Source organism: Chelon labrosus (assembly GCF_963514085.1).
Source record: "Chelon labrosus genome assembly, chromosome: 2".
NCBI lineage: Eukaryota > Metazoa > Chordata > Actinopteri > Mugiliformes > Mugilidae > Chelon > Chelon labrosus.
Window position 1 is genome coordinate 6,375,688 of NC_140338.1, and position 22,993 is coordinate 6,398,680.

Genomic DNA, 22,993 nt, shown 5'->3' on the forward strand with positions numbered 1-22,993 from the left:
TAAACCCTGTGCAAAAAGGATTTGAATAATTATTAAATCAAATCTTCACCTGCAGCCCCTGATCTAGAAGCCTTCTGCAGGTTTTTTTATCTCAGGTGTGTCTTCAGCCGTCTCATGGATTTTTTTTCAAGGGCAGGTTTTGTTTTTCAAAAAATAAAATAAAAGGTTTTATTTCTTTTTCTGACAGCTACCATTCAGCCAAATCAAAATACGATTGGAATGACTTTCAGGGTTGTTTCTATGCCAACGTACCCATTATTTAGCAGCTTTCTTTTGTAAACGACTCGCGTCACAAAAGAAACTTTCTAACCGACGCAAGGAACTCTGAGCCGGAGCCGTGAAAGTTCCCAAATCAACTGAAAACGCAAAACGCGCTTGATGCTTGATCCGACTACGGATGGAGGACACGTGTGACGGTCCGCTCTGAGTGCGATTCCCCTTTAATTCCTGCACCGCTCCACCGTGTGACGCCGCAGCCCCGATGTAGCTGACAGCGCCCAAATGCGTATTAGCGTGTATGTGAAGTCACCGCACTGATGGCTGAATGAATCGACCAAGCGTGTGTGAAAACGCGCTGTCTGGCCTCTCTCCCTCTCTCTCCCTCTCTCTTCTCTCTCTGCTGCAGCACGCACACAAACTGCCTGGCAATTCAAACACACACACCTACACAAACACACAGAGCCGTATTCCTTCAGCCGATGTGCCGCTGCCTGAATTAACACCTCTTCCCGTGCCAGGCGAGCACACATCCAGGCGGCGGAGCCCGAGGAAACCTGCGCCCGTTAATGGCGTGCCTGTGAATATTCAGAGGGGGAATCAATTTAAATATGAGCCGAAATGAAAAGAACATCACTATTGTGTCCTCTCGTACACACACACACACACACACCTTGTCATTAAGCTCACAGGCAGAAACTCGCTTTTAGGTCCTAACCCTTAAGATTTCTTTAAAACAAACAAAAAAAGGGCGCTTAACGGAGATATAAATTGGACTTCAGTTAATATTTTTTTTAGTTTTTTGTTTTTTTTAAATAAAACCACATCCTCTTCTCTTTCTGATACAAAAACGTAGTTCGATTGTACTCATACCGCAGGAAATAACACAGTGCATTTATCTATCACGCGCAAACTCTTTGACAATCATCAGTAACAAGTTTCTTCTCCCTCAGGAGCCTTGGCAAAAATCACACACAAAGGAAAGGGGGACGTTCAAGGGAAAAGCAAATTTCTTTTTTTTCCTCGTCCGTCACGACACCGGCTAACACATCTGGACACTCGGCAGCCAATCAGGCCGTCTACAGAGCGAGCGGTGCGCATACCCAGCAGGGGTCAAAGAGCAGAGTGGGTGGGGTCAGGCCGAGGTCTAGGAAATCATAAACCGTGCCCAATATACATATTATTATTATTCGTTTCAACCCCTGACCTCATCAACACCGTGCTCTCACAGAAGCTTTTCGTCTGGCTGTCCAGATAAAATAAAGTAAAACAACAAAAAAGGAGGAGGGGGGGGGGGCTCGGCACAATCTCACTCAGCCTCCTCCTTACCTACGACGCTGCAGTTCGGATGCTTCGCCACGCGTACATTCAATATCAAAACAACAGTGTTACCGGAGTTTGGGGAAGGATATATCACTTTCTCCAAACTGGATTAACCCCCCACCCCCCCACCCCATCCCGATCCCGATCCCGATCCCCAGGGAATGTCTGTGATTGATTATGGTGGGAAAAAATAAAAATAAAAAAGGGCCTTAGTGACAGTACACACTTTTAAAACATGAAAAATAAAGGCTGAAACAATCAGAGCTTTAAAGGTTGCAGAGGAATGAAAGGATGTGTGTGTGTGTGTGTGTGGGGGGGGGGGGGGGGTGCTATTTGTCAGCCTCATCCCTCTGCCACCTTTCTCTCTTTTTTTTTTTCTCTTTCTATCTCTCTCCACTAAAAAAAAAGCAATGAGGACCAACCCGAAGTGGAGAAAGATGGAAATGTGGACAAACAAAGGAAGGAAAGCAGAACAAACCGATCAACAGAGGTGTAAGAGAATAAACAGATCCCCAAACACGCAGCGGTGGTAGTGGCGGCGGCGGCGGCGGCCAGGGGGAGGAGTGAAAACTGTCATCAAGACCACAGCGGCCACCGTTCTCTACTCATCACCCCAGAGAAATGCCATCCCTCCTTCCATCAATCCGTCCATTCTATCCGTCTGTCCGTTCACTCACTCAAAACAAAGTGCTGCCGTCTCCTCCCGCCCCCTGCAGGGTGTCTGCCGGCGTGGCGCCGTTTCCCGTTTCGTTGTGGTTGTTGGCGGCCGCCGCTGCTGCCGCCGCCGCCGCCGCCACGGCTTCCAGTGAGGCGGGGTCGAAGCCTTGCTCCCCCCCGAGCGCGTCGGCCTCCATCTTCACGCTGTCGGCCAGGAAGGCGGAGTAGGCGTCGCTGTCGGCCATCAGCAGCTTGAGCTTGGGGATCCAGCTCTTGCGGACGACGCGGCGGGCGTTGGTGCACATGTCGGCCGCGATGGCGTTCATCTCGCTCTCCTTGAAGCTCGGCGCAAAGTTCTGGCAGTAGACTAGAGGATGGGAAAGAGCAACAAACGGAAAAACCGTACGCAAAACAGGATGGTGAATCGGAAACTTTCAAAGCTTATCTGTCAATATTTAGAGTATCAACAACGGTTTGTCTCTGTGTGACTCACATTTGACAGCGTGCAGTACTCTGTTGTCCAGAGGTTTACGACTGGGGTCGTTGGTTGAGGAGCGGATACCAGTTCCGCAGCTGTTAGCCAGAGTGCTCCTGAGCAACAAAAAGACCACACACACTCCTTTAACACAGAACGTCCATTTGCTTTAAAGGTGCCATGTGTAAGAATTGAGGTAAAAATATCCAAAAAACGAGCTACACGCATCAAAAGAATGAGAAGAAATAAGGGCGATGATGCCATTAAAAAAATGACAAGGTATAGTGCTGCAGAGATATCAACCTGAATTAGCATGCTAAATTACTAGCTACAGCCCGACAGGTGTCGTAATACCAGTTTCGGCCATGGGAGGCCACTACTAGGCCTACATTTCAGTTCAGGGAAGAGAGCGGAAGAATGGCTGAAGCCCTTGGCAAGAGACCCTTACCACCACCACCACCACAACCACCCGCTGCAGGGAAAAAACCGCGCTCGGAAGCACAAATAAAATCGGATAAAAAAAAGGAACAGAACCCGAGTGAATATTGGCACCGCTTTCCATCGCTGGAGACAAGATGATGGACATGAAAGAAATGAGGTTCGACTCCGAACTTGCAACATTTCTTTTGGATTGGTAAGTAAGACGCTGTTAGTGTTTCGCTAGAAGTTTGTTTGATACGTTTGTGTAGTTTTTTCGGGAAGTTATAACATAAAAATGTTTCGAAGGCTGTTCGGTAAACGTGCTAATGTTAGCGATGGCTAACCGTAGCGGTTAGCGTTTGATAGATCGGAGGAGGGACTATGCCGTTTCTCGATTGTTACTCTAGGGTAGACCAACTCACTTTCTGGAGGTACACTGCCCCCATCTTTTATGGAGTGTGGAGTATGAATTGATTTTTTGGTGGACATTCTTACACAGGGCACCTTTAAGGCAACTTGTTTCAACTGTAGCACCAAGTTTGATGCTGCTCTTGCTAACGAGAGAAAGTGGTCCTCTTGGTGGCTTTGTTGCCTTTTCATTATATCAAGAACTAAAAAAAAAACTATTCAGCCTTCAGACTGCCTCTCCATCCCTGAGCCATCACTAAACCTCAATCAGCCGTTCAATAAACCATGTCTGTCAGATCATTTTCTTCAGTGCGTCCCAAAAGGTCTTCCCCCGTCTTCTGCTAAAAAACTGGGACAAGCACAAGGACACCCACCTGTCAAAGAACGCAGCCAGCAGGCGTCTGAGCAGCACTTTGTGGCGGGTGCCGGCGCTGACGTGGCAGTTCATGAGCTGGGCGCGGGAGATGAACACGGAGGTGCCGCTCACCAGCTCCAGCTTCTCGGCCGGGTCGCCCTCCTCGTACAGCTTCGGGTGGCAGCGGTTTCCGATCTGGCTGATGAGCTCGGCGGGCAGCGATGCCAGGTCCTGCCGGGACCGCGCCCCTCTCCCCCCGCGGCCGCCCCCCGAGTCCGGGGCCAAGTCTGGCAGGGCCTCCACCCGTTCCCCGACCACTGAGGAGGGAGAGTGATGGGACTGTTTTATCGTTTATATTCATGGTTGGGTTAGATGTACCAGGTTCAGGACTCATTAAAAAAATCCACAATCCAGAGGAATATAAAAATGTTTCTGAAAGCTTTATCGATGTCAAAAGATTAATGATTTAGATATCACATTGTTAACGACCATGTGATCATCCTGAAACTGTTGGTTAAATAAACTGCAAACAGTTTATAACCCTGAGGCTGATGTCGTTTCAGCGTTCTTGAACATTTCGTTCTTCTCATTCTCTTCCACTCCTGTCTGATAAACAAACTTAACTCGGGATCTCAAACTTAGCTGAAGAGACGAGAAACTTTTAGACTTACAAGGAAACACAGCGACCTCGAGATGAACTGGCATCGGCGCCTTACCTGTTGCTCCAGCGTTCAGCATGCTGTACATGGTGTACATGTTGCAGATCTGTCTGTACTGCTCCTCAGCGCTCTCATCCGCGATGTCGTCCTCCTCCTCGTCGTCGTGGTAACTGATGGGCGAGTCGCTGGTGTACATGCTCAGCGTGCCCGGGCTCGTGCCCTCGGGGGTCCCGCCGTTGTTGTTGTTGTTGTTGTGGTTACTGTTGAGTCCAGCTCCTCCCACTAAAGTGGCGCCGCCGCCGCCGCCGCCCATCATAGCAGCGTTGGCCGCGGGTCCTCGCCCAGAGGCATCCTGGTTGACTGTGTTGGAAGAGGAGGAGGAAGAGGAGGAGGAGGAGTAGCGCGCGGCCTTCCTCATCCCGCCGCCCCCGCCCCCGCCGGACCCCCCTCCCCCGTCCCGGTTGCAGCCCTCCCATAGCCGCTTGGCCACCGGGGTGCAGACCACAGAGTAGGGAGAGCCCTCCTGCTGAGGAGGAAAGAGAAACACTGGTTAAATGACTTGAACATTCATCATGTCAAGTAGAATCAGAGATCAACCAAGAGGTCTGGCTGTTATTAGATTTTTTTTTTTTTTATAAAAAGATGGCATGCAGCCCTGAGTCGAAATAAAGAGCGACTCTGCTTCTCATTAATAGAAACCCTTAGGAAAAACAAGCCCAGATACATATTCAGACAGCTAACAGCATGTATTTGAGCTGACTGTTTAAACAATCATCAAGTAACGACGCCAATCTCAACACGAGATGCTGCAAAACTAAATTCAGCTCAGCTTTTAAGAAAAAAAATACATTCAATAGCCCGCTGTCAAACGCTGGTGAGAGACATCTTCGGCAAATAATTCAACACAGTTCTCTTCTACACTGCCGGCAGAGTAAGACTTAAACGTCAACAGTTTTAGGAACTGCAACGATATCAAAAAAATAAGCTCACCTCTAATTCTGAATCAAATCACCTTCTGTTTCTCATTATCAATCTATTAACACGGTTTCCCCTCGCATGAGTCAAATGTCGGGGAGTGTTAACGCCGTGCTGCCTTTTACTGACAAATCTGTACATGTGATGATGATGTCTGCTTTTTTTAAAATCAGAAGTGACGATGATCACGCTGCTTTTCACAGTGCAGCCCTCTTCTTGTAAAAATGCAGCTCACCACCTGACATCACATGGCAACTATTTTTGAGAAGGTAACAGATGTTTCTATGAATTTAAGCTTCTCTGGTAGGTACCCATCTTTTAACTAGCTGGACTCTAGATATATATTCATTATTGTTATACACCCAAAACCAAAACTGTGTATAGATGCAAAAAAAATAATTTGGTTTAATAGAAAACTAGAATAAAACATTAATTCTCATCACAAGGAAGCCCACCTGATGTGGCTGCGGAGTCGGCTGAGGTGTGGTGGCCGTCTGTTCGGTCTTCACCTTGGACACCAGGGGGAGGGGCGTCAGGCAAGAAGCGGGCCTTCCTGCCGAGGCGGCTACGGCGCCCGCGCCCACCGTTTGAGTGACGGGGCTCTGAGGCTCGGAGGACGGGGTCTCCTCAGTGTGGAGGCCCTGCGAGTCACAGCTTGGGGAGGAGACCTGGAGGTGGGGGGGGGGGGTGATATGAAGAATGAGTGAAGTGATTCATGAATATATACAATATATTATGCCACTTCAAGTTTATGCACTTATAATGCTGTGATGTTCTCCATCCTAAGCAGGCCTGGGTATTAAACCCTAGTATATGTTATGCAGTAGAATGTGTTGGAAGCATTGAGTATAGTTAGAAAACTGTAAACTACTCCTAATCCTGTATCTTTATCCTTATCATACTGACAATACTATCAATGACTACTTCTGTCTTTTCAGAGAGAGCAACAGTCTCCAGTTGGTGAAGCAAAAATACACCAACGTGAATCCATGTGAGGCCAGGTCAACACCTTGTGCTGTTTTTCATGTTTTTTGAGTTGTTCCTAAACTGTTATCCTGCTTTGGATGTCTGCTGCCATCAAGGAGTGTCATTGCTATGGGATGGGGGGTGTCTGGTCTGGTCTAGGTGGGTGCTACATGTCTAAGGGGCCGTCCACACAGAAACGCTTTTTGGTGTAAACGCATTTGTTTTGCATCGTCTTGGCCGATCGTCCACACGAATCCTGTGAACGCATAGCCCTAAAACGCAACTTTTTTGAAACCGGGCTGAGCCTTCCACCTCTTATATCCCGCGAGACGTCTCATAACAACATCAACAACAATGGCGGACTACCGTATTTTCCGGACTATAAGTCGCTCCGGAGTACAAGTTGCACCAGCTAAAAAATGCATAATGAAGAAGAAAAAAACATATATAAGTTGCACTGGACTATAAGTCGCATTTTGGGGGAAAATTTATTTGATAAAATCAGAGACCAAGAACACATTTCATCTTGAAAGGCAAGTTATAGTAATAACAATAGAATATCGAACAACGGGCTGAATAAGTGTCTGGTATGTTAACGTAACATATTAACACCTATTCCGATAACTATAGCATAAACAACATAACATAACAAGTTTACCAAACTCTCGATCTCACTCCAAATCACTAAATCCATTGAATTCTTCATCCTCTGTGTCAATACTACGCCGCCGCTATTACGCAGGAGTAAAAGGAGTAGCAGATACTGGCACACAAGCGTAGAGCGCCCTCTCGCGGCTGTCAGTGTGAAAATAACGAACACGTGAAATTATATATTTTAATATATAAGTCGCACCTGAGTATAAGTCGCAGGGCCAGCCAAACCATGAAAAAAAGTGCGACTTATAGTCCGGAAAATACGGTACATGCTCGCGTTCCTGCTGGAGAAGACATTGAGCCTATCAGGGTTACCAGGGCAAAGTATCATTTCTCCTTGAGTTTGGTTTCTTCTAAAGCCGATTTGTAAACAGCGCTCAAGCTTTATGCGCATGCTCCGCCTCTTCCTCTCCGTTTTTTGGTGGGTGAATTTCTGAAACTGAAACAGCGCCACCTATAGGCCTGGAATATGAAGTAGCGTTTTCAGTCGTGTTGAAACGGACCTGTGTGGACGCGGATATTTCTTGAAACGATGCCATCGAAAACGGAGAGGGAAAAGATCATTTTCGTACATGTGGACGAGGTCTAAGTAACATCCACATGAATGAATGAATGCCAGGTCCAAAAGTTTCCCAGCAGAACACTGAATTGTCACAAGATGGTCAACGTTATTTACTTCTCCTGATCTGTGTATTTTAGATGCTTCCTCTGAAAGCAAAGTTTTAATCTGGAGCATCGGATACTTTTCTTGGACGTTTCCTAGATTCACAGAACCTTAATTAAATTAGCGACTCTTTGGCGTCATCTCCTCCATACTCCTAGTTGCTGTAGGCTACTCTCTCTCTCTCTCTGCTACTACTACAGTTTCACGCCTCCGTTGCAGTTAACACAAACACAACACAAACACAAAAAAAGGGGTGAAACTGTAGAAGGAGAACTTCTACAACGACTTCCAAGATTTCAAACTCTGGTGTATTACGAAATACTGAAAATTTCCCTGGCACCGACTAACGTAATCAAGTATTGTGCGATCTCGTTTGGGCAAGGACTTAAACGCATCGGACGTTCGTTTATGTGTAAAAGTCGCACAGTATGGCTTTAAACTTGGCTTGTGGCCCAGTAATGTCGACGACAACTATCGCACAAAGCCTTCGTCTTACTACAAGTGTTAGTATCAAACAAGTTCCAAGTATTGCTCAGCAGCGTGCCAAGGTGGCTAGTGGAGTAAACACACCACTTCTGAAAATAACTAACATTTCAAGAGCAGCGACCACATGACACATACTTCATTAGCAAAATACCGGCTTGTTTATTCCCTCTCCCCTCACACTTCTTGTAACATTTAGCTTGGATCTTATTGAGTCTAGAGGTGTTAAGAGGAACTTTTCAAGGGAATCATGTTTGCTCATTAAAATGTTAATCCATGCAGCAAGGCCCTCCAAAGCTAATCTGATCATCTGCTACTATAGAGTAGTAGCGTGGCGACGGTACGATCTTTTCAATTATCTTGAGTCACGAGAACGCACCTACAAACACCCTCAACACGACACAGTGCCACAGCAGGTGACAACTATTACAAGCAATTACATTTTCACACTTACAGAAACCTTCTTGTGTACGTTTCACCTTTTTACCAGTAGCTCTACATGTGCGTTTCGGGTTTAGGGGATTCTTTAATTCGCCGTGTCGTTATCCTAGCCTCACCTTGAGGAAAAACTCTGTGCCTTTCTCCATGATCTGTTGGATCTGGAGGAAGCCGGCGGTGTACATGAGCAGGAACTGGTCTCCAACATTCATGCTGAGGCGTCCCGTGTAGCAGAAGGCCAGGATCTGCTGGAAGCTCTGTGGCTGCACAGCCGGGGGCAGCTCCACCACCGAGCTCTTCCCGCCGGCGTTGAACAGATCCCGGAAGTAGGAGCTGCTGGCTGCCAGCACTGCGCGGTGGGCCTGAGGGGTAAACAGCAGGGGGGAAAAGTCATAAGGATTGGAAAAATGTATTTATTCAAATGCGGTGTACGCGTCGAGATCCATCTCGCAGAATGCGGCGGGTGTATGTAAATTTAAAAAGGCGGCTACGTAGCTCACGCTCGCTTGTGTGTGTGTGTGTGGTGTCAAGTATAAATGAGGTAGAAAAACCCAAACACACAGCAATGTAGTGGAAGACTGGATTCATAGCAGCCACCTGACGAGAGTTAATCGGACTCTGGTGGAGGGTTTTCTTAAATCGAACAAAAATAATTCTTCTTTCAAGGTATCCAAATTGCATCCAGCTGTAAATAAAGTTTTCCTCTTGTTCTCCGGTGGGTTTTGTCCCAATGATTTGAAGCCAACTCTTAAATTTTAGTGATTAGTATTAGTCTAATATTTATTCTCCTAGTGAAAGAAGTGGTGAGCTGAAATTATGACAAGCAGCTATCTGGGAGTTATTTTTACGTAATTTTTCCTGGAAATCCTGGACATACGCCAATCAGGCATAACATTATGTCCACCTTGCTAATATTGTGTAGTTCTCCCTTGTGCCTCATCAGAGAATGGACATGGGCCTTCTGAGGGTGTCCTGTGGTGTCTGGCAACAGGATGTTGTCAGTGTGGGGGCTTTGGGTCCTATGGGTTGAGAGGAGGGGCCTCTGTGGATCATCCCAACAGACACTTGATCAGTTTGGGATCTAGTTTATCAATTTTTGAATTGTTCCTAAAGCGTTTTGTGTGTGTGTCTGCGTCAAGGAGTGTCATTGCTATGGGGTGGGGGTGTCTAAGCAACATCCACATGAATGAATGCCAGGTCCAAAAGTTTCCCAGCAGAACACTGGATTGTCAAGATGGTCAATACTATTTACGTCTCCTGTCAGTGGTTTTAATATTGTGGCTGATCGGTGTATACTTAGATTACAGTCTCGTGGTTGAACGCCTCCTGGCGAGTAGTTGCGCTGCACGTCCAGACTCATATCATGTATCTAGTGAAAAGACTTTGAAGCAAATTCCATTAAAGGCATTAAAGTATATTTTGTGATGGAACGGACGTTATCACTGAGCTTTGCCACGTGGAGCATGGCCGTTTGAATTCAGCAAAGACAATCAGCTGAAGATCGATATCAGCCAAACCACGCTTGCTGGCTGTCATCCAGGGAAAGGAGGTGAAGAGAGTGGGCTCATACGAGACGTGTGTGAAACTGTGTCACCCTTAAAAGTCTAAATTCTTCAGTTCTGGCCAGTAAAATGGATTTTGTGGTAATGGCGACCTTTGACCTAAAAATTCTAATCAGTTTATCCTCAAGTCCAAAGTGAATGTTTCTTCCACTCGTGAAGAAATTCCCTCAGGAGCGTTCACACGGATGGGAAACAGAGACAGGCGACCCTGAAAACTAAATTCCAAGGCCTCGGCTACCGCCCGTCCCTGAGCCGTGATATAAAGTGATAAATAATAAAGCAGCTTCAATCATAATTTATTGGCAGGAAGTGTGGCTATTAGTCTGCAAAGAAAAAAAACCCTAACCCTGACCTTGAAGGCATGTCCCTTGACGACCACGGAGACGTCACAGTAGAGGCCCTGCAGCCGCTGTTCGTTCAGACACTCCAGGACGTTGTTGCCAAAGTTAGGGATCGCCATCTGCAGCGTCTGAGCCATAACGCTCTGCCCAGCACCACAGGGTCTGCAGGGAAGCGGCAAAAAAGTCAGAGGTTAGACTACGGGGGGGGGGTAACAGGATGATTGAATGAGACAGGAGAATAGAGAGGAGGAGAAAGGAAGAAGGGATACATAGATGAAGGGATAATTGACAGATAATCGAGGGGAAGGTGAGGAGAGATGGGGAATAGGTGAATGAAGAAACATCAGAGGAGGCGAGGGTAAGATGAGCACGGCCAATGGGAGCAGAGAAACTAAATAAATGACATGAGAAAAGGATAAAAGAGCAAAGAAAGACTGGAAGACGAGAAAAGGAAGACTTCACAGAGTAAATGAAGTGTATGATGATTAATGAATTAAGTATTTGGTAAACAACTTTAATTCTAAGCTCTTTACTTCTAAATGAAAGAGAATTGTGGGCCACCAGCGACAGTTATATAAGCCTTTATCTTTTTTTTTTTTATACCTTGTTTGATTACATCTAATTCACAGTTAATAAACTATTTGGCGGTTTCTGGCCTACTTTATTTTCTCGTCGCTCCTTCCCAGTCAAAACACAGACGCTTACATAACTTATCCGTTTCACTCGTCTTCGTCACCATCCAACAAAGAAAGCCTGTGATCAAAAGTGGAGGGACTGTCAAACTTGCAAGAAGAAAAAAACAAAAAAAAAAAAAAAGAACAAACAAGGAATCCATCTCTAAAATCTTTTTTTATCCCCCTCAAGACTGAAGACATCCTTTTGAGTGGACCCCTTTATTTTTGTTTATAAATGCACGGCGCATACATACATACATAGATGGATAGATAGATCTACTCTCCTGCCAAGTGTGGTAGAGCGCGCGGAAGTAAACAGATGAAAACGCAAAACGGTGAGTCACGACGCTACTGAACAAACACGTTCTATACAGGACCGTCCACCCCGAGGCCGGTGGTCGAGCTGAGCAGACACAGACGGGGGGGAGGGGGGGGCAGATGATGACGGAACGCCTACAACCTCGGCTACGACCCCCGAACAAGCCCGCTAATAGGAAACAATATGATAATGATTAGTCTTCTCGTTCCTCCGCTGGGAGGAAGACGCACAGACAAAAATCTAGTAAACCTAAACGACAGGCTTTCCCCATCACCTCAAGCTCTCCTCATAAATTCCTGGGAGAACAAACGCTGACGCAGAAGCAGAAGCAGAAGCAGAAGCCCGGGGGGGGGGGTCACAGCGAAAATAAATAAATAAATAAAGAAAAGTCAACAAAAACTTCACAACAGATGCTTTTGCAACTCTGATATGACATCCACCGCATATCTGAGGACTGTTTAGAGTCTTGCTTAACTGCAGCATCCCTTTCTGTGCGGAAAACTGCAAACGATAACGTATCTTCACGTTATGGACTACAACTAATGTAGTTTGTTGTAGTTCTTAGGTCGCGGTGAAGACTGGCCCCTTCCCTCTAAGAGGCTCATTTATAAAATAACACACATGCATATAACGAATGTGATCAACGTCTCTCAGGGTGATTTCACACCAAGCTGCAGTCCCGAAACCAAAAGCGTTTCCCAATCACGAACACACACACACACGTAGTGTCGAGGACGTGTCGCAATCGTTTTATCTCAATTACGCAAACTGAATCAAGTTTAAAGGAACCGTATGTAAGAAATGTATTTCAGTTAATCATAAAATGGCCCTGATATGTCACTAGACATGAAGAAATCATGTTCATTTCAAATACTTATATCGCTGACAACAGTGGTCCGGCCAGGATATTGTCATTTAAAAGTGAGAGTTGCAGCCCTCAGCTGATGTTGATGTTGTCATGTTGTGTTTTGGTCTGAGGCGCCACCCTCCACCTATCGACCAATCACGAAGTCAGTAGAGTTTCGTCATCCGGGGTTGCCAGCTCTGCTCTAGTTACCACAGCTGCAGCTACGAACGTGTCGGATAAAACATGTATAACGTTACGAAACCTGAAAGACCTCGTTATGAATCCGAACTACGTCGTGACAAAGTCCGAAATAAAACAAGGATTTGTATCGGAGATGCCTTTGAAAGATGGAGACGGCTGAAAACGGAGAAGAATTTGAAGACGGATGCCAACGTTGCTAATTTTCTCCTGGCTAACTTACTTGTACATAATGTAAATGGACGTTTAAAATATTCACGACAGTCGAACAAAGTTATGCATGTTCGTCGTGCAAAGTAACGTTACGTTAGCGCATACAGAGGAGGTGGGTCATCGAATTGAAAAGGTGAGGAATTGTTTGGGAAATAAAAACGGCAATTGCTAACATTAGCGACGCATTATGAGCCCGTTTCTCTGTCATTATGCTGAAACGCCGAGGAAAACAACATTAGCACGTCGATTATATGGCAACGTGAAACGTAATTGAGACGTATTGAGTAGCCTAACGTTACCTCGGTAACCTGGCAACCTCGAGTCAGGGGGGGGAGGTTGGAGGGGATACACCGTTCTACAGTATTTTGAAAGTGATTGCAGTACCAGTTTTGGCCACAATCTTACATACTGTTCAGAAAACATACAGGCGTGGAAGCACCTCGATATAAAACTCTAGTCTATAATAAAAATACATAATTTAATTGTCATTAGCTACTGTACAGAGCAAAGTGCTTCAATACAGCGACGACTTTCCTTATCAGATAATATATCCATTATTATACGACTGCATTGCATGAGCGCTTAATTACCAAGGTGCTAAACACTGAAAATTAGAGCCACATACAAGTACAACCTCGGTGCAACAAATGTGATTTCCCCCCTTCCTCAGTAAACTTTCATCACTTTATTTACTTATTTTGAAATATTTTGTACCGCTTGCCCTCATTTTTGACGCCACGTCAGATCCTCCAGGGAGCGGATGATACGCGCTTTAACACAAATATGTGTTTGCCATTTTCCACACACACGTGATTCTTAGCCCAACTACTCCAAAGGATTCGAGGCGAGGGGGCGTCCGTGGAATACAGCGACAATGTGTTTGGCGTATAAACTGCGTAATGACTTCTCTTCTGAGAATTATACACCGTGGAGTTGTCATTTCAAAAAAAACCCACAAATACCATTGTTTTGTTGTAAGATTTAATTTGCACTTGCACGTGATAAATGATGTGTTTCCATTCTGTTTTACATCAGGGCTCACTGAAGCATCTATGCATCCATCACACTGAACTACATGACGGCAGTAAGTCTCACTACAGCTGCCTTTCTGCTGCAGCGTCAAGTATCTTAAATTATTATGGTCTAGATCGGGTTTAGTAAGTGATGTGCTCCTGTACTGGTTAAAAAAATATACAGACGGACTGCCCCGTTGCATATGGCCTCTAGTATTGACGGATGTTGAGCCGCTAGGTCTCAAGAGAACAAAGAAACGTGGGCTGACGAGGGCCAATAGCCATCATAAACGCATCCCACCCTGGGCTACGTAACTAAAGGCAGCCATCTTCAGTTTGTCCTCAGTCTGGGCCGACAACCAGGTCCAACTTGACTTGGGTTTGACTGCGACCGCCACCCACAGCACAGCTGGCCTTTCACATAAAAAACTATTGTTCAACAGTAAAAACCTCCCGAGGCTAACCTTGGACAAGAAGTACTAAAGCCGACACATCTACAAATTCAATATGTATTTGTGAATTTGCGGCATTTTTTTGGTTTTGCATACAAGTAGCTTCTATGATCTGCAGCCAAAAGAGTACACTCACACTGGACCAAATAGTTGGGCACAGGGATGTCCCGGTTGGTATCTGGGACAGGTATCAGGCTTCAGCCGAGCCCAGTTTTTTTGCAGTTATTCGTTATAGGTCTGCCATAAACCAAAGCCACATCCTTGTTAGATCTAAAACGTCTTATTCCTCTACGTTGCCCAACATCAAAGCTGCCAAAAAAACCCCAAAAGAAGTCGTCGTCTTTTTCTGTTTAAGTGACGGTTGGCCACAGTCAAAGCTGCCGAAAAAATCGAAAAGTCAAAGAGGAAGCAAAAAATCTAGTGACTAAACATGTCTGCTGTGTGGAAGTACTTTAGTCTGGGAAATTAAGCCAGAAATTTGCAAACTGTGCAAAGGGGATGTTTGGTGAGGGGGTAGTAGGAGACTGTCATTCCAGTCTAAGTCTACCAACTTGTTTCACAACCAAAAATAAAAATTAAACACGAGGGCACGGAAACAACGCATAACGTTGCATTTAATAGAGGAGAGAAGTTTCCTTGAGACAATGCAAAGGCAAAAAAAGAGCTAGGCCAGCCCATTTCCTAGTACAGAACACAGGTTTTCTTTAGCCAAGGTATGAAGTCAAGGTACGAAAAGCCTTTATGAATCTCCAGGGGAGGACATTTTGTTTATATAAGATTGGATTGTGAAACCAATCGGCCTATACCAAATATATATATATATATATAAAAACAAAACAAAGTACAGTATAAACTGAACCATGCACTCAAAGGAAACCCAAACCCAAACCCCGCTTCTCTGCTTCTTCAACAGCTACCACCCAGATGTTCAAGGCAAAATTTACAGTCAGTTGTGCAAAGGTGGTCCAGATGAAAATGATCACCAGCAAACACAAGAGACTTGGAATTCAGGGTGTACCACCTTTGCGAGGAAATTGGACATTTCAAATTAAGGACAAAGGGACAAAACCAATAATGCTCGTTCAAAATGAACCTCAATACCCGGGGGGGTGTTTAGCGGTGCAAATTCCTCTCATTCTCGCAGTAAACAAGCCGCCGAACGTAAACAACTTCGCCATGCAATTGCCAGCTTAGCCGTAATGAGGTTTTAAGCAGGTTTTAACGTAAAACGTTGCAGCCATTCTCTCAAAACACAAAAAAGGGCTCCGCAATAACAGCAACCAGATACAGCGCGACAGTATCCTAAACTTTGTTGATCTGGTGTTTTGCCATTTCAACAACTGGGCAGAACACACGACAAAGTCTCCGGCTGCAAACACATCAAATCACAAAAAACACCCCTACTTTAATGATTGAACGTCCTTCTGAGAAACAGAGAAGCTTCGCAAAGGTTGACAAAACACTTGCATAACAACTTTTTACAAAACACACTATTGTTGTGGCCTCGATATTTTTTTTAAAACAGTGCGAGGGCATCTGAAGGTGGATTTTTTTTTCCCTTTAAAAGCTAACTTCTATAGTTGGTTTGCTCCTCGGTCCTTGCTCCAACATTAAAGAGAGCCGAAGTCCCGCCCCTCTACTTCCGGGTCATGGGACCTGTCTTTCGAAAAAATATGAACGGGAGTTAATGGATAATGGATCATAATTATTTTTTGGTCCCGTTCGAATTGTGGCATGAATTTCACATATGATGTGTGTGAATTTAAAAGATAACTTTTCACGTCAAGAGATAAATAATTTGACGTAAATAAGCTGAACAACATTAGGTTTTGTATGAGATCGCTTAGTGACGTACATCTCTCGTCTCGAACGATGTACGTCACCAGAGAACTACGGCTGTCTCCTTGTTAAGCTTTTTTTACCGTCTTCTTCCAGGACGAAGGCAGAAGCATCAAACGAGGTGACACCGGCATCGTTAGCTGTGTCTTTTACTGTAAGGGCAGACAGAACCGAAGAGTGGAAGGAAAATGTGGTGACGTGAGGTAAGCGACTTGGACTTGTAGTTCGTTTAATTACGTATTTTCCATAGCGTTTTACTGAACTATCTTGCGACAAACTGTGACATGTAAAATCATTTTTTATTCTGAAAAACAACATATGTATAATCCAAGGCACAAGTCAATCGGGACCAGAAAATAATTTATCTTTCGCCATAGACTGCCGTTCATATTTTTTTCGAATGATAGGTCCCATGGAGGCAATCGGAAGGGGCGGGACTTCGGCTCTCCATAAGGTAGTGGTTGTGCTGGGGAAGCTTCCAGGTGTGAGTGTGAAGCAGGGTGCAGGCTCAGCAAACCTCAAAAAATACAGCTCGAGAAAAAAAAAATAAAGTGTACCAAAGCAGTCCTGGGCTCCTGCCTTACGCCCACATGTAAGGGCAGCACCCAGAACAGAGGGCCATGAGCATTTCCATCGTAATTAATTTTTTTAAGTTTATAGTAACTAATTAATTTTGATGGATGCTGGCGCATTAAGTAAGGCAGTGGGCTGAAATGAGTAAACCAGGTCTATTTACAACCCCGGTGATACACATTTCATTAACAGTGCTTCAGTTTAATATTTTTAAATGTTGACTGAGCAGTACTTACACAGTAGCTAATGTGAAAATTAGCAGTCTTGACTATCTGTGGGTGCTTTCGGCAGCAGCAGCAGCCAGAACATAAACCGAGATAAGATTCGTTAAAGATTGCCCCAGTGCTCATGTTACTACGTGTATTACAATTTCAGCGAGCTTAATTAATTAATTGGGTTGTCCGGTTCTGATAGTTGGATTGGTAGCTCTATGTTAAATATGATCTGAACAGCAGTCTCTTCAGATCAAGTTGTATAAATTATAGTTCCGTTTTCTCCTGCTTATTATTATTATTTTTTTTTAAATCAATTACATTTTGGCAACGACAAAGTAAGTTTGTGTGCATTAACGTGCTTTGACAGTTTGCGTTGACGTAAAGAAATCAATATGAATCGCATTAATGCAGTTATCATTCAAATAAAGTGGCTCAGAGTGATATCTTCCCCCTTTGCATTCTGGATCCAATCCAGGGTTTGTTTACGTGGATTACTCCTACTATGTTCCAACCGGTGACGTGGACCAAAAGTGTACCGACAGAGCAGAACAATAAAAGGTTAAAAGTTGGGAGTTTTTTTGGGGCCCGAAACTTAAATTTACGGTCTAAAAATGCATGATGTACCCTGCCAGCTCCCCAACATCTGCACCTCCCGTGGCCTTGAGCGAGCGACTGCCCCGGCGGACGTCCTCAGCGCGGCCAATAGTAGATGCCTGTCCTTGTTTCCAGGTGTAAATATGTGCAACTGTATGAATAGTAAGCAGGCGGTTGCTAAGACAAAGCAAAAAAAATAAATTAAATAAATAACTCCCCTCAGTAGATGGGGAAAGAAAGGCAATAAAACTGTGCTTATGCTAATAGTCACAAAAACACGCAACTAGCATTTGGGATAAATGTTTAAACTAAAGTGTATTTTGATGAACACAGTTTTCTCGCACACAAGTAAACCGATAGCCTCCATTTGACTCCCAGACACACACTGTGCAAACTTGACATGTCACCTAAGGACATCCTACCAGGCACACTTTCCTCCTCACAGGTCAGAGAGGTCATAACAGCCTCCAAGAAACATAAAAGGGGGGAGTTAATTCACACCACTTGACCCTTGCCCCGTAGTCCCCATGTGCCCCATTATATGCTCTGACTCCATGTGTGCCTTCCTGCCTTGTGTGTGTGTGTCTTTACCCTCTGCAACTTTTAAAATTCATCTCTTTCGCCACAAACTCTGGGATTACTTTATGCATAATAGCTGCCACATGCTCCTGCTAACACCCAAACTACCACAAAACAAAGTAGCTCGGCGTCTGCAGCCGGTTTCTTGGCACATGGTCAATCGAAACAAGGCCCTGAACACTTCTGATATCATCATCAATCACAACTTAATCATGTTCAGTTTCCTGGTTAGGCGAGGTTAAAGGTGGCCTGTTAGCAAGTAGCAGGCTAAAGCTAAGGCTAACACTACTAAAACACTTCACCCACACGTATAACTAGCGAACACGGCTTTAAATCAGTTGTAATAAAACCCCAGCCTTGCGTGGTGTTTAAGTTTAAGACGTTTAAAGGCGGAAAATGCTTTTTTTTTTTTTTTTTTTTTAAGAGACACTCGTGGGTAGACAGGCACCAACAATGTGGCTATAGTGTAGCCTCCCCTGAGCACGACTAGAGAGCTGAAACTTCAAAAACGAAATATCATTTATACGCATCAATTATACATCAATTCGTCTCACATGAAAGTCTAGCAGAGTCGATGTCTCGCCGGCGGACGCCTCGGGAGAGAAACGGACCGCCACCAGCGGCGCAAGCAAGAAGAGTCCGAGCGGGCAAGAGAGCTCTCAGTGCCCCGTCGTGTGCCAGCCTCGATGCCCGGTAGGATTTGGGAGTCCTCGGCTGGCCCGGGCCGGTGTGTACGTGCGGAGGGAGGGAGGGAGAGGGAGAGAGAGGGAGAGAGGGGGCGGCGGCAGCGTGAAAGGGGACAAAAAAAAAATAAAAAATAGAGCTCCTGTGCTTTATTTTTTTGAATGTCAGTCGCCCGTTTCAACTAATTTTAACACAAGCGGGCACCGTCCGAGAGGAGCCGCGGGTACGAAATATACCTTTAAAAAAATATATATAGTCGAGAGTAGGGAGGGAGAGAGGGAGGGGGTAAAATATTCAGCAGCTCCGTGCCAGCGCGGTGTGATGTCCGTTCAGACCGAATTCCCCTCCTCCTCCTCCTCCGGACGAATGGCAGCTACCGATACGGGACAGACACGCGCTGCTCCCCCTCCAAAATGTCGCTTATGGTATATCACAGCGAATAAATTATTCATCGCAGCTCCGCCACAAATTTAAAAAAAAAAAAAAAAAAAAAAAGCTAACCAAAAAAATAAAATAAATAAACACCATACAAGACTATGTTGACTTTTTTTTTAAACATTTTTTTTGTTTTTTATCGAAGAGTAGAGGGGAACGAGAGGGGGCGGGGGGGGGGAGGTCTATAGCGGAGGGCGATCCTGGCACTCCATCTTTAGCCGACATCAACAGGTCATCCCGGGACACAAATGCGCTGCAACTGTGGGCGAGACAGACGGATGGATCCGGCATGGCGAGAGAGGAGAGGGGGAGAAAAGAGGAGGGGGAAAGGAAAGTAGAGAGAGAGAGGGAGAGATGGGGGGGGGGAGGAGGGGGGGTTGGCTAAGCAAAAGCTTAACTACCCGTTTTACCGACAGGACACCATGATGTGGGGCGAATCAACGGCTTTCCGTTGGTTTTCGAACGTTGCACGTTGAAGATAAAAAAAACCGCCCCCCCACCCCCAACTCCAAAAAAAAATAGTTAGAAAGTTGAGGAATGTGGGACAAAGAGGAGCCGGGGACACATCAAGTCATTTGCGAAGGGGAAAGGAGGAAGGAGGGGGGGGGGCAGCAGCCCGCGGCGACGAGTGAGTGAAGCCGGTGTGAAGTGGTTAAAGTTTGGACTGTCCCCATCCTCACGCGCCCATCCCCCCATGGTAGCTAGCACAACTTTACCACCCGACTCCTTAAAAAAATAAATAAAACACTAAATGCTACTTTAAACACACCTTACCACCTCTCTACCTCATTTCATATCCAAAAAGGTAAACCCCCCCCTCACCACCACCACCACACACTATCCACACCACACACTATCCACACCACATACTGTACACACACACATCGGGACAAGTGACCGGCACGTCACGCCGGCCGAGTCCGAACCGTTGAACGCCTCCGCCGCCGCCGCCGCCGCGCTTTAACTCACCCCTAGGCTAGGTATTCCGCTTGAAAGTGTTTCAATGGAGGAGCGGCGCAGGAGGAGAAGAAGAAGAAGCGGTGTAGTGTCTCTCTCCCTCCGCCTCGCCTCGCTGCTTCAGACACTCATTCACTGTGTGGCCGCGTTTGCCGTTTAACCACCGAGCACGCACGCACGCACGCAAACTCACGCGTACACATACAACGCTTCTTTTTTTTTTTTTTTTTTTTTTTGCACGTGCACGCACGCTCGGCGGGCACGACGCATGCACGCACGCAAACACACATGCAGGCGAGGAGACGAGCGCAGAGCTATCGAGGAGGAGGAGGAGGGAGGGGGGGCAGAGGAGGAACTCTCCCAGGGGTTGCAGACAGATCGCAGAGCTACCGATGGGCCAGACAGATAGACAGGTAGACAGACAGATAAAGAGACACAGTCTTTTTTATTTTTTTATTTATTTATTTATTTATTTATTTTTTTGTCAGTGATGTCGAGAATTAGCGCGGCGCCTTGTTTACTACTGTAAATTCAGCTTGCAGCGTTCAGTAACGGTAAATCAGGTGAGTTATCCGGTTGCAATGTGCACACACAATCGGGGTCAGGAAAGTAAACAAATAAGTAAAAACATGACCAAATAACTTTATTTACATCGGGGTGAAATTACTTTTACAGCCTGAGCTCCAAATCACAAAGTGAATGTTAAAAAATAATCTTCTTTTATCAATAATTGAGTAAAAATGTAACTAAAAGTAAGATTTTGATGCATATTTTTTAAACAATCTATCAAAAAAAAAAATTTTTGTTTTGTTTTGTTATTATATATGCATTTTTATTTTATTTTTGAATGTAGAGATTATATTATTAATATTTATTTATACTATTTAGTAGTAATATATTTTTATTTATTTATTTAATCTACGGACAACGCAATAAAACATACATTAAAGCTACAAGTAATGAGATTACATCTGCGCGAGTAACGGATTACATTCGCTGGAGCCCGCTCGCCACTCGCTGCATGCAGGTAGACAGGCAGCGTCCCCAGCCGACCCGACCGTCTGAGCCCCACCCACCAGTCCACCCACTCAACCCACTCACTCACCGGGGCGTCTTAGGTGGCGGAACCAAATCTCCTCCTGCCCGAACACCGCGCGCGGACCGTGAAGAAGAGGGAGGAGGGGGAGGGCTGTCGGTTCGATCCCCGCCGTCTAACGTGCGTGCTATACTAGTGCGTCTAGACTCCGGGCAGGTGAGCCCTCCGGGGCCTCTAGGCGCAGCGCACAGTGAATACTAAACAGGATGAGACTGCATTCAGGCACGGCACTGCGCTCCCCGCTCTCTCTCCCTGTCATGCCAAATACTATTAACTCTATAATTCTCCTGTGTCAGATGTATAGCGCCACGCTCTCTGGGCATTCATTGTCACAGCGCCCCCATCCAGATGTTCAGGCGTGTGAGCGTATACAGTAGATGCAGATTCTTTTTTGTTTTTTCTTTTTCTTTGCTGCCCCCCCCCCCCCCCCCCCCCCAACCTCATCCTCCCCTTCACTCACGCTCCAATCCGTGTCTCACTTTGTGGAAAAACGGTACCAATTTGGTACCACTCGATTACAGCGTGATGGTGGATGAAGGGAAAGTAGGTTAAATGTGATATTTGTCACACGTGATGATCATGTGAAAGCTGCACATAGAAAAAAAAAAAAAAATATATATATATAGGCTACAATTGAAGGTTGTAGCCAAGACTTCAAAAAAAAAAATAGGACACAAGAGCCCCCAGGAGCCAAAGCACCCTCAAATATTCTAGTTTTATCTTCTTCCAATATCTTCTTCTTCCATTTTTAACTGTTTGAACTTTTTTTTATATTTTACTTACTTTGAATTGTGCATGAATAAAACAGGGGGATGCATGTCAAGTAAGAAACCGGATGTACAGCGGAGCATACTGTATGTGTCGCACGCCATGACATGCATGAGGTACAACATATCCTGAATAAGAAAAAAAAAAAACAACACAACACAACAACATGTGGTTTCTCAGCAGCTCACCCTTTTATGTGCTGTCGTTGCTGTTGCTGTTGCTGTTGCTGTTGCTGCTGCAGCGAGCTTTTGCAGTGGCGGCTGCAGCCCCGAGGGGTCCTGCACTTGTGCTCTGGAGGCAGAACAATGAAGAGGTCACTGGCTGTGCGATGTCTGTTACGCCATCATGATTGCACCTCGTGGACGCTGAGTTCTGATAAGTGTGGTGGGGGTGGATTATCTTCGCAGGCCCAGTTTCTTACAGAGACCAGTTGAATATTCCAAAATGCATTTTTATTTTTGCAAAAAAAAACAAAAAAACATGCACGGAGCTTTTGGGGGCCCCTGCACAGTACCTGGCCCCTGTGCCCCTTTCTCTCCTCCAGCACGATGCAAATATATAAACCAAATGCTGCCAAACATGTGACTCCTTGTCTCCTTCTACACATAATAACAGCATTCAGTGCGATAAAAGGGAACAAAAATGAAAGCTGCAACCTTTAAGCAGTGTATTTCATTCAGCCCGTTGTCCTTAAACGGCCCCCCCAATCATGTACCGACCTAAAATCACTTTACTGTGCCTGTACATTGCTTGAGCTGCACAGCAGTGACCCGCACTGACCTTGTTTCTCTGGGCAGCTTTCATTTATTTATTTATTTATTTATTTATTTAATTAATTTCATGTCCCCACATCACAGGCCTGGGCTGCTGTGGTTAATCCATAGGCTATGTTCAGCCTTTTTCATCAGAATGCATCACTTACTTCAGGCACGACGAGATTA

The 22,993-nt window shown here is 45.4% G+C and overlaps 1 protein-coding gene across 4 annotated transcripts; it reads right to left on the bottom strand.

Annotated features, from left to right (window-relative positions):
* Positions 1–1,884: 1,884 nt before the first annotated feature.
* Positions 1,885–21,461, bottom strand: nacc1b (nucleus accumbens associated 1, BEN and BTB (POZ) domain containing b). 4 transcript variants are annotated; one of them, XM_084561927.1, is made up of 8 exons: positions 21,294–21,461; positions 10,608–10,758; positions 8,813–9,055; positions 5,944–6,156; positions 4,571–5,036; positions 3,874–4,171; positions 2,690–2,787; positions 1,885–2,563 (listed from the first exon to the last, which is right to left on the bottom strand). In XM_084561927.1, exons 2-8 carry the CDS (start codon positions 10,731–10,733, stop codon positions 2,217–2,219), a joined length of 1,791 nt encoding a protein of 596 aa, XP_084418053.1. In that variant the 5' UTR covers positions 10,734–10,758; positions 21,294–21,461; the 3' UTR covers positions 1,885–2,216. The 4 variants fall into 4 exon arrangements, with proteins under 4 accessions (XP_084418053.1, XP_084418052.1, XP_084418051.1 ...); XM_084561926.1 differs by having other exon boundaries at positions 4,571–5,039; XM_084561925.1 differs by lacking the exon at positions 21,294–21,461 and adding an exon at positions 20,201–20,293 and having other exon boundaries at positions 4,571–5,039.
* Positions 21,462–22,993: the final 1,532 nt, after the last annotated feature.